General features: G+C 42.7%; 1 protein-coding gene across 4 annotated transcripts in view; it reads right to left on the bottom strand.

Moving 5' to 3' along the window:
- The window catches only part of LOC139557720 (calcium-binding and coiled-coil domain-containing protein 1-like), a 29748-nt gene that overhangs the window by 6386 nt on the left and 10862 nt on the right, over positions 1-12500 (bottom strand). For all 4 annotated transcript variants that reach the window (XM_071372842.1, XM_071372846.1, XM_071372844.1 and 1 more), the window contains 8 exons: positions 11773-11975; positions 11343-11555; positions 5467-5615; positions 2731-2800; positions 2397-2552; positions 1696-1950; positions 1215-1340; positions 591-686 (listed from right to left, as the gene is read on the bottom strand). In XM_071372842.1, coding sequence (XP_071228943.1) covers positions 591-686; positions 1215-1340; positions 1696-1950; positions 2397-2552; positions 2731-2800; positions 5467-5615; positions 11343-11555; positions 11773-11975 — 1268 coding nt within the window. The remainder of the gene's footprint in view (positions 1-590; positions 687-1214; positions 1341-1695; positions 1951-2396; positions 2553-2730; positions 2801-5466; positions 5616-11342; positions 11556-11772; positions 11976-12500) is intronic.

Below are 12500 nucleotides of genomic sequence, written 5' to 3'. Positions count from 1 at the left end.
CCGTACCAGGCGGTGATACAGCCCGACAGGATGCTCTCGATTGTACATCTGTAGAAGTTTGTGAGTGCTTTTGGTGACAAGCTGAATTTCTTCAGCCTCCTGAGGTTGAAGAGGAGCTGCTGCGCCTTCTTCACAACGCTGTCTGTGTGGGTGGACCAATTCAGTTTGTCCGTGATGTGTACGCCAAGGAACTTAAAACTTACTACCCTCTCCACTACTGTCCCGTCGATGTGGATAGGGGGTTGCTCCCTCTGCTGTTTCCTGAAGTCCACAATCATCTCCTTTGTTTTGTTGACGTTGAGTGTGAGGTTATTTTACTGACACCACACTCCGAGGGCCCTCACCTCCTCCCTGTAGGCCGTCTCGTCGTTGTTGGTAATCAAGCCTACCACTGTAGTGTCGTAGGAATTATTATCTGTGTGTGTGTGTGTGTGTGTGTGTGTGTCTCCCTCCCCATGGCAAAAGGACAGAGAGCGTCTGGAGTAGTGGATAGGGGATAGCAGTTGATTCAGAAATGTGAATGTAAGTGGACAGTGGGAGAGGGGAAATGGTGGTTGAAGAGGTGGACAGGTGTAGAGAAGTGGTCCTGCCTGTTTCTCCAGCAGCAGCTGTTCCTTCTCCTTCTGGGCCACCCTCAGACTGGCCTTCAGCTCCTGGAGCTCCCTGCGTGTCTCACTCAGCTGCACCTGCAGGGGGCAGTCATCAGTAGGAGTCATATACTGCTATACACAGCCTGATCAGCAGCACAGCACATCATAAGTAATCAAAGAGACTAGTTTTTCCAGTTTGAAGGTTTCAGCATGTTGACAGAAATATATAATAACCTAAAATAAAGTATTTTATCGGAATCAAAAACACAATTCTGGAGTTACAAGTGCCATGCTGTACCAACTGAGCCATACAGGACCAACAAGTCTGAATGGTTTTCAATACTATAGAGGACACATTTGAGTATCAGTGGAGGCTGCTGATGGGAGGACAGCTTATAATAATGTCCGGAATGGAGTCAATGGAATGTTATCAAACACGTTTTTTGGGGGTTTCATGTGTTTGATATCATTACTCGATTCCAGCCATTATTATGAGCCGTCCTCCCCTCAGCAGCCTCCACTGGTGTGTATAGAGAGCTGATTTTGATTTCCAAGTTTGTTGTTGTATCTGGTCATATCTGTAAATGTTGATTTCCATGTGGTAGAGTAGGTGTTCCTCTTTACCCGGTTACAGTCCTTCTCTCTTCCCAGCTCCACTTCCACCTTCTCTCTCTCCATCCTCTCCTCCTGAAGCTTCTCTTCAATCCGCTGCATCTCTCCATTCAGCTTCTCCAGACGCTCTCTTTCCTTCTGCCAGGGTGAGAAACATACCGTTAACATTTAGTCATTTAGCAGATGCTCTTATCCAGAGCGACTTACAGGAGCAATTAGGGTTTAAGTGCCTTGCTCACGGGCACATCGACAGATTTTTCACCTAGTAGGCTCAGGAATTCGAACCAGCGACGTTTCGGTAACTGGCCCAACACTCTTAACCACTAGGCTACCTGCTGCTAGGCTACCACACAGTCAAAAGAATGTTGATATGTTATTTTGCTGCTAAGACATTCTGCTACTTGCATTCAAGGTGAATGACTACTTGAGTAATCCAATTCATATGATTAGGTCCATCCATATGATTATTACTGTCTGCGGTGGTGTGTCCTACCGAAGTGGTGCACTGCAGGCTCTGTCTCTCCTGGGCCCAGTGTGCTCTGCCCTCCCTCAGAGTCAGGCTGGCGTCGGCTAGCTGCAGGGTGAGCTGTGCCGCCTGGAGCCTGGCCTGGTGCAGCTCTGTCTGGCCCTGGTCCCTCTGAGCCACCAGAGCACACAGCTCTTCCTTCAGGCCCTCAGCACCACGCTCCCTGGCCCCCTGATGCTCTCGCAGGCCCCACATCTCAGCCAGGGAGGCCTCGCTCTCCGCCTGATAGGAAAGATGAGAAGAGGGTGAGTGGGATGCCATGATAGTTCAACAACAATAACATGGTTTTGTTAGATGACTGGTGAGGCCATGGAACATTGGGTACTTTCCTGTTGCATTGTCTTTAATCACCCTCGCCACTCCCTATCCAACTTCCCATCCCTATACTTCCAACCAGCAAAGTTTGCAATGTTGGTTCAAATAACCTCAACAGCAGTGTTTTTATTAGATGACTGGTAAGGACAAGGGACAGCAATGTGTACTGCCATGTTCCTGTTGTATTGTCTTCTGTTCTTCCCCTCCCAATCCCTTACGTCCTTTTATTAACTGTACTTATCCCTCTCTGGGTGGTGCCAGTCTCGTCTGTTTGCTCTGTGCTGTATTCAGCCTGTGTGTGAGGGTGGTGATGGTGTGTGGGTGATGGTGTGTAAGGGTGTTGCCAGGCTCACCTCTTTCCTCTGTGCCATGTTGAGTCTGTGTGTGAGGGTGGTGATGGTATCCCGTAGCTGCAGGGCGTGTGTGTCTCTCTGGGCCAGGGAGCTCCTCAGACCCTGGAACTCAGCAGACAGGCTCCGCAGTTCCCCCTCGGTCTGCTCCAGCTTGAGCTGAGGAAGACACAGGGAGAGAGGAAGAAGAGGAGGATGAGGAGTTTGGGATCAGACATGATGTGTGGTTAGGGTTTGGGCACAAAATGGCTGCTATGCTTCACCCAGGTAAGACACTACACGTTGGTAGTGAAAAACACTTAGAAAAGCACTAAATAAATCCAAGTCATTATAGTACCTGCAGAACTTTCCTCTCTTTCTCATCCTCCATCATTTGAACTGCTTGCTTTTTGTCCCTCTCCTTCATCCTACACACAGAGACAGAGTTAGCGTTAACCAGAGAATAGTTTAAGAATAACAAGCACAAAGATGGAAAGATAAGAGATTGAGGGACACAAGGAAAGAGAAAATGTCTTTAACTTTTGGAAGTGTAATGTTTAATGTACTCTTTTTCTGTTTATTATCTATTTCACTTGCTTTGGCAATGTAAACATATTTTTCCCAAATGCCAATAAGCCCATACATTGAACTGCAATTTAATTGAGAGAGAGAGAGAGAGAGAGAGAGAGAGAGAGAGAGAGAGAGAGAGAGAGAGAGAGAGAGAGAGAGAGAGAGAGAGAGAGAGAGAGAGAGAGAGAGAGAGAGAGAGAGAGAGAGAGAGAGAGAGAGGGAGAGAGAGAGAGAGGGAATGAACTACAGGACAAAATACAAACCCTCCAATCCAAAAAGGCCTGTGGGGTTGATGTTATCCTAAATTAAATGATAAAATATACAGACCTCAAATTCCAATTGGCTAAACTCTTTAACATCATCCTCAGCTCTGGCATATTCTCCAACATTTGGAACCAGTGGAGTGGAGACAAACTTGACCCCAATCACTACCATGGGATATGTGTCAACAGCAACCTTGGGAAAATCTTCTGCATTATCATTAACAGCAGACTCCTACATTTCCTCAGCGAAAACAATGTACTGAGCAAATGTCAAATTGTCTTTTTACCAAATTACCGTACGACAGACCACGTATTCACCCTGCACACCCTAATTGACAAACAAACAAAACAAAACAAAGGCAAAGTCTTCTCATGCTTTGTTGATTTCAAAAAAGCTTTTGACTCAATTTGGCATGAGGGTCTGCTATACAAATTGATGGAAAGTGGTGTTGGGGAAAAAATATACATTATAAAATCCATGTACACGAACAACAAGTGTGCGGTTAAAATTGGCAAAAAACACACACATTTGCTTCCACAGGGCCGGGGGATAAGACAGGGATGCAGCTTAAGCCCCACCCTCTTCAACATATATATCAACGAATATATTCTACAAAAATATCCTCTGCGTACAACGTAGAACACCAAATAATGCATGCAGAGCAGAATTAGGCCGATACCCGCGAATGATCAAAATCCAGAAAATAGCTGTTAAATTCTACAACCACCTAAATGGAAGCGATTCCCAAACCTCCCATAACAAAGCCATCACCTACAGAGAGATGAACCTGGAGAAGAGGCCCCTAAGCAAGCTGGTCCTGGGGCTCTGTTCACAAGCACAAACAGACCCCACAGAGCCCCAGGACAGCAACACAATTAGACCCAACCAAATCATGAGAAAACAAAAAGATAATTACTTGACACATTGGAAAAATGTACAAAAAAACTGAGCAAACTAGAATGCTATTTGGCCCTAAACAGAGAGTACACAGTGGCAGAATACCTGACCACTGTGACTGACCAAAAATTAAGGAAATCTTTGACTATGTACAGACTCAGTGAGCATAGCCTTGCTATTGAGAAAGGCCGCCGAAGGCAGACCAGGCTCTCAAGAGAAGACAGGCTATGTGCAAACTGTCCACAAAATTAGGGGGAATCTGAGCTGCACTTCCTAACCTCCTGCCAAATGTATGGCCATATTAGAGACACATATTTCCCTCAGATTACACAGACCCACAAAGAATTTGAAAACAAATCCAATTTTGATAAACTCCCGTATCTACTGGGTGAAATAGCAGTGTGCCACCACAGCAGCAAGATTTGTGACCTGTTGCTACAAGAAAAGGCCAACCAGTTAAGAACAAATATCATTGTAAATACAACCTATATTTATGTTTATTTATTTTCCCTTTTGTAATTATCTGTTTGCACATCATTACAACACTGTATATAGACATAATATGACATTTGAAATGTTTTTATTCTTTTGGAACTTTTGTAAGTGTAATCTTTACTGTACATTTTTGGGGGTTTATTTCACTTTTGTTAAATATCTATTTCACTTGCTTTTGCAATGTAAACATATGATTCCCATGCCAATAAAGCACCTTAAATTGAATTGAAATTGAATTGAGAGAGAGAAAGATCAAAAGAAGGATGGAGATTGAGGTTGAGAGAGATAGATAGATAGATAGATAGATAGATAGATAGATAGATAGATAGATAGATAGATAGATAGAGAAAGATCAAAAGAAGAATTGAGATTGAGGTTGAGAGAGATAGAGAAAGATCAAAAGAAGGATTGATATTGAGGTTGAGAGAGATAGAGAAAGATCAAAAGAAGGATTGAGATTTAGGTTGAGGGAGATAGAGAAAGATCAAAAGAAGGCTTGAGATTGAGGTTGAGAGAGATAGAGAAAGATCAAAAGAAGGATTGAGATTGAGGTTGAGGGAGATAGAGAAAGATCAAAAGAAGGATTGAGATTGAGGGAGATAGAGAAAGATCAAAAGAAGGTTATGGTTGAGAGATATAGAGAAAGATCGAAAGAAGGATTGAGATTGAGGTTGAGAGAGATAGAGAAAGATCAAAAGAAGGATTGAGATTGAGGTTGAGGGAGATAGAGAAAGATCAAAAGTTGGGTTGAGATTGAGGTTGAGGGAGCTAGAGAAAGATCAAAAGTTGGGTTGAGATTGAGGGAGATAGAGAAAGATCAAAAGAAGGATTGAGATTGAGGTTGAGGGAGATAGAGAAAGTCTCTGACCTCTCCAGCTCAGTCTCTCGTTCCACAGCTTTCAGTGTTAGCGCTTTAATGTCATCCTCCAGCTCTCTGATTCGCTGTTTGCTGGCTGCTTTCTTGGCCAGTATGGAACTCTTCTCCTGAGCCAAGGCCTCCCCTGACGCCTCCACCTGCTGTAATGGGGGAGAGAGACAACGGGAGAGAGAGACAGAGGGAGAAAGAGAAAGAGGAGAAAGGGAGAGAAAGAAAGAGCCAGAAAGAAAGAGATGTATAAAATCTACAGTTACATACACTTAGGTTGGAGTCATTAAAACTCATTTTTCAACAACTCCACAAATTTCTTGTGAACAAACTATAGTTTTGGCAAGTCGGTTAGGACATCTACTTTGTGCATGACACAAGTCATTTTTCCAACAATTGTTCACAGACAAATTATTTCACTTATAATTCACTGTATCTCAATTCCAGTGGGTCAGAAGTTTACATACACTAAGTTGACAGTGCCTTTAATTAACTTCTTGATGCTAGGGGTCAGATTATTATTATTTTTTAAATAACGTTCCCAAGGTAAACTGACTATTTCGCAGGTCCAGATCGTAGAATATGCATATAATTTACAGATTAGGATAGAAAACACTCCAAAGTTTCCAAAACTGTCAAAATATTGTCTGTGAGTATAACAAAACTGATTCTGCAGGCGAAAACCTGAGAAAATATAGCCCGGAAGTGATATATATATATTTTTTAATCTGTGTTTCCTGGCCAGTCTTTCTTCCATTTAAAGGGGTATCAACCAGATTCCTTTTCCAATGGCTTCCTCAGGCTGTGACCAGGCTTTAGACATAGTTTCAGGCTTTTATTTTGAAAAATGAACGAGATTTTTCAAAAGTAGTCAGGTGTCCTCTGAATAGTTCCTGCGCGCCAGAGGAGAGCTCTCCATTTTCATTTTCTCTCTTATTGAATAGGTTACGGTCCGGTTGAAATATTATCGATTATGTTTGTTAAAAACAACCTGAGGATTGATTATAAAAAACATTTGACATGTTTCTACGACCATTACGGATACTTTTGGAATTTTCGTCGAACGGAACGAGGCTGTAGTTTTCTCAACATAACGCGCAACCCAAATGGCGTTTTTTTGTTATAAAAGTAATATTTATCAAACAAAAAGAACATTTGTTGTGTAACTAGGAGTCTCGTGAATGCAAACATCCGAAGATTATCAAAGGTAAGAGATAAATTTTATTGCTTTTCTGACTTTCGTGACCATGCTAATTTGGGGCTAGCTGTTGTAGCATTGATTGATACACTCACAAAAGCTTGGATTTCTTTCTCTGTAAAGCACATTTTCAAAATCTGACACGATAGGTGGATTAACAACAAGCTAAGCTGTGTTTTGGTATACTTCACTTGTGATTGCATGATTATAAATATTTTTTGTAATATTTTTGGAATTTGGTGCCCTGCAATTCAGCGGTTGTTTAGGGAAATGATCCCGTAATCGGGATCTGTGCGCAGAAAGGTTAAACAGCTTGTAAATTTTCAGAAAATGATGTCATGGCTTTAGAAGCTTCTGATAGGCTAATTGACATCACTTGAGGCAATTGGAGGTGAACCTGTGGATGTATTTCAAGGCCTACCTTCAAACTCAGTGCCTCTTTGCTTGACATCATCGGAAAATGTAAAGAAATCAGCCAAGACCTCAGAAAAAGAATTGTAGACCTCCACAAGTCTGGTTCATCCTTGGGAGCAATTTCCAAACACCTGAAGGTACCACGTTCATCTGTACAAACAATAGTACGCAAGTATAAACACCATGGCACCACGCAGCTGTCATACCGCTCAGGAAGGAGACGCGTTCTGTCTCCTAGAGATGAATGTACTTTGGTGCGAAAAGTGCAAATGAATCCCAGAACAACAGCAAAGGACCTTCTGAAAATGCTGAAGGAAACAGGTACAAAAGCATCTATATCCACAGTAAAACGAGGCCTATATCGACATAACCTGAAAGGCCGCTCAGCAAGGAAGAAGCCACTGCTCCAAAACCGCCATAAAAAAGCCAGACTACGGTTAGCAACTGAACATGGGGACAAAGATCGTACTTTTTGGAGAAATGTCCTCTGGTCTGATGAAACAAAAATAGAACTGTTTGGCCATAATGACCATCGTTATGTTTGGAGGAAAAAGGGGGATGCTTGCAAGCCGAAGAACACCATCCCAACCGTGAAGTACGTGGGAGTCAGCAACATGTTGTAGGGGTTACTTTGCTGCAGGAGGGACTGGTGCACTTCACAAAATAGATGGCATCATGAGGTAGGAAAATTATGTGGCTATATTGAAGCAACATCTCAAGACATCAGTCAGGAAGTTAAAGCTTGGTCGCAAATGGGTCTTCCAAATGGACAATGACCCCAAGCATACTTCCAAAGTTGTGGCACAATGGCTTAAGGACAACAAAGTCAAAGTATTGGAGTGGACATCACAAAGCCCTGACCTTAATCCTATAGACAATTTGTGGGTAGAACTGAAAAAGCATGTGCGAGCAAGGAGGCCTACAAACCTGACTCAGTTACACCAGCTCTGTCAGGAGGAATGGGCCAAAATGTACCCAACTTATTGTGGGAAGCTTGTGGAAGGCTTCCCGAAACGTTTGACCCAAGTAACTTCTTTATGATAGGGGGCAGCATTTTCACTTTTGGATGAATTGCGTGCCCATAGTGAACTGCCTCCTACTCTGTCCCAGATGCTAATATATGCATATTATTATTACTATTGGATATAAAACACTCTGAAGTTTCTAAAACTGTTTGAATGATGTCTGTGAGTATAACAGAACTCATATGGCAGGCAAAAACCTGAGAAAAAATCAAAACAGGAAGTGAGAATTCTGAGACTGGTCAATGTTCAACTCATCGCCGATTCAATTCCCTGTAAGATATGGATCTGTTTGCACTTCCTACGCCTTCCACTAGATGTCAACAGTCTGTAGAATGTGGAATGAAGCTTATGCTGTGTTGTGGGGCCGGATGGGAGGGAAATGAGTCAGTGGTCTGGCAGATTGCCAGTTCCTGGTCACGCGCTTTCCTCATGATACCGCCGTGCGTTCCATAACTTCTACAGACATGAAGGAATGCTCCGGTTGGAACATTATTGGATATATATGATAACAACATCCTGAAGATTGATTCTCTACTTAGTTTGACCAGTTTATTCGACCTGTTATATAACTTTTTGAAGTTTTCGTCCGAGTTCGCCTGCATTTGCGCGAGCGTTTGGACATGTTCACTAAACATGCTAGCAAAAGTAGCTACTTAGACATGAGTAATGGACATTATCGAACAAAACAACGATTTATTGTGGAACTAGGATTCCTGGGAGTGCATTCTGATGAAGATGATCAAAGGTAAGGGAATATTTATGATGTCATTTCGTATTTCTGTTGACTCCAACATGGCGGAGAAATGTTGTTATGTTTGAGCGCCGTCTCAGATTATTGCATGGTGTGCTTTTTACGTAAAGTTTTTTTTAAATCTGACACAGCGGTTGCATTAAGAACAAGTGTATCTTTAATTATATGTAAAACATGTACAGTGGGGAGAACAAGTATTTGATACACTGCCGATTTTGCAGGTTTTCCTACTTACAAAGCATGTAGAGGTCTGTAATTTTTATCATAGGTACACTTCAACTGTGAGAGACGGAATCTAAAACAAAAATCCAGAAAATCACATTGTATGATTTTTAAGTAATTAATTTGCATTTTATTGCATGACATAAGTATTTGATACATCAGAAAAGCAGAACTTAATATTTGGTACAGAAACCTTTGTTTGCAATTACAGAGATCATACGTTTCCTGTAGTTCTTGACCAGGTTTGCACACACTGCAGCAGGGATTTTGGCCCACTCCTCCATACAGACCTTCTCCAGATCCTTCAGGTTTCGGGGCTGTCGCTGGGCAATACGGACTTTCAGCTCCCTCCAAAGATATTCTATTGGGTTCAGGTCTGGAGACTGGCTAGGCCACTCCAAGACCTTGAGATGCTTCTTACAGAGCCACTCCTTAGTTGCCCTGGCTGTGTGTTTCGGGTCGTTGTCTTGCTGGAAGACCCAGCCACGACCCATCTTCAATGCTCTTACTGAGGGAAGGAGGTTGTTGGCCAAGATCTCGCGATACATGGCCCCATCCATCCTCCCCTCAATACGGTGCAGTCGTCCTGTCCCCTTTGCAGAAAAGCATCCCCAAAGAATGATGTTTCCACCTCCATGCTTCACGGTTGGGATGGTGTTCTTAGAGTTGTACTCATCCTTCTTCTTCCTCCAAACACGGCGAGTGGAGTTTAGACCAAAAAGCTCTATTTTTGTCTCATCAGACCACATGACCTTCTCCCATTCCTCCTCTGGATCATCCAGATGGTCATTGGCAAACTTCAGACGGGCCTGGACATGCGCTGGCTTGAGCAGGGGGACCTTGCGTGCGCTGCAGGATTTTAATCCATGACGGCGTAGTGTGTTACTAATGGTTTTCTTTGAGACTGTGGTCCCAGCTCTCTTCAGGTCATTGACCAGGTCCTGCCGTGTAGTTCTGGGCTGATCCCTCATCTTCCTCATGATCATTGATGCCCCACGAGGTGAGATCTTGCATGGAGCCCCAGACCGAGGGTGATTGACCGTCAACTTCAACTTCTTCCATTTTCTAATAATTGCGCCAACAGTTGTTGCCTTCTCACCAAGCTGCTTGCCTATTGTCCTGTAGCCCATCCCAGCCTTGTGCAGGTCTACAATTTTATCCCTGATGTCCTTACACAGCTCTCTGGTCTTGGCCATTGTGGAGAGGTTGGAGTCTGTTTGATTGAGTGTGTGGACAGGTGTCTTTTATACAGGTAACGAGTTCAAACAGGTGCAGTTAATACAGGTAATGAGTGGAGAACAGGAGGGCTTCTTAAAGAAAAACTAACAGGTCTGTGAGAGCCGGAATTCTTACTGGTTGGTAGGTGATCAAATACTTATGTCATGCAATAAAATGCAAATAATTTCCTTAAAAATCATACAATGTGATTTTCTGGATTTTTGTTTTAGATTCCGTCTCTCACAGTTGAAGTGTACCTATGATAAAAATTACAGACCTCTACATGCTTTGTAAGTAGGAAAACCTGCAAAATCGGCAGTGTATCAAATACTTGTTCTCCCCACTGTATCTTTCATCAAAGTTTATGATGAGTATTTCTGTTATTTGACGTGGCTCTCTGCAATTTCTCCGGATATTTTGGAGGCATTTCTGAACATGGCGCCAATGTAAACCGAGATTTGTGGATATAAATATGCACATTATCGAACAAAACATAAATGTATTGTGTAACATGATGTCCTACGAGGGACGCTACCGTCCCATATATCCCAGAGAAGTTAAACAATTTAAAGGCAATGCTACCAAATACTAATTGAGTGTATGTAAACTTCTGACCCACTGGGAATGTGATGAACGAAATAAAAGCTGAAATAAATCATTCTCTCTACTATTATTCTGACATTTCACATTCTTAAAATAAAGTGGTGATCCTAACTGACCTAAAACAGGGATTTTTACTAGGATTAAATGTCAGGAATTGTGAAAAACTGAGTTTAAATGTATTTGGCTTAGGTGTATGTAAACTTCAGACTTCACCTGTATATATTCTATAAAGTATGGTATCCTGAGCCTCCTTGTAGATGGAAAAGCACATTAGACTTGTAAATGAACTCCTGCTGCTTTGGCATTTAACATAACAAGATCATTTACATCTGGGGTTGTGATCTTGTCTATCTACGTCCAATCACATTTTACACAGACACTGGGGCTACTTGGACATAATCAACAACCTTGGCATGGACATTAACCCTGTCTTGTAATGTTACATTACCTCCTGCCTCCTCTCCATCTCTTCCATCCTGTCTCTGCTCTCTCGCAGCTCTTCCTTTAGCTCAGAGATGTTCCTCTCCAGCTGCTCACTTCCTCTGTCCCAAGCCTCTCTCGCCTTCCCGTACTTCTCCTTCTCTCTCTGCTTCATCCTTTCTGCCCCCTCCCGCGCATGGATCAATTCGGCCCGCTCACGCAGACACTCTTGCAGGCGACTCTGATCGAGAGAAAGAGAGAAAATGAGTCCCCCTAAAACATGATCTCGATCTCCATCTTCCATCTCTTTGGAACAGTGTATTGATTACCACCTCTGTTCATACATTTCATCCACTTTCATTCATATCCAATTTCATTCACTCTCTCTATAAGTGAAAGATGGAAATATGTACTTTGATCCCCCTCCTCCTTAACTACCCCCCCTCCTCTCTGCTCACCTGCAGTAGCTCAGCCCTGGGTACAACCAGCAGCATGTCAGTCCCTCCCTCCTCTCCGTGGGCTCCTTCCTCCAGGGTGACCAGGTCTTCCAGAGGCTTGGGGGCACTGAAGGTAAACTGGGGGCTGGCAGAGCACACCTCCCCCTTCCCATCCACATACACAAACTGGTACTGTTGGGAACTGGGCTTGGGCAGGTAGGAGGCTGCACGAGGGAGGGAGGGGTAAAGGGAAATGGTCAATGGATTATTTAACTAGATGTCTACATGCTTATCCTCTTAAATGTAATGGCAAAATGTAGATTTACGCCTAAATAGACATACCCAAAAGTAACTGCTATTCATGTGTAATTACATGATTCTGACATGCCAAAACTTGGTATATTTGGAAAGAAGACATCTGGGAGATTATAAGGAAATGATCAAAAGATAGATTGGAGTTACGTAGTTCAGAATACACAAGATTAAGCACACACAAAATAACCGTTTTTTGTTGTTGTTTTTTTAAGTAATCTTTCATTGACAAGCTATGAGTGAATTATTGATGTCCAGAGCTGGAAACACATCAGATGGCTTCCACAACATGTGAACAATATCAGGGAACAAAATGGGCTTGATAGACCTAACAACTAGAAATGGGCAGATGTTTTAGTAAGTGGTGTCAGGTGTGGACACGGGATGTTTCCAAGTGCAATCCCTAAATGCTATTTGTTCAGTATAAAAACATAATT

This window comes from Salvelinus alpinus, chromosome 28 (assembly GCF_045679555.1).
Source record: "Salvelinus alpinus chromosome 28, SLU_Salpinus.1, whole genome shotgun sequence".
In the NCBI taxonomy this organism is placed as follows: Eukaryota; Metazoa; Chordata; class Actinopteri; order Salmoniformes; family Salmonidae; genus Salvelinus; species Salvelinus alpinus.
This window is presented reverse-complemented; position numbering and strand designations above follow the sequence as displayed.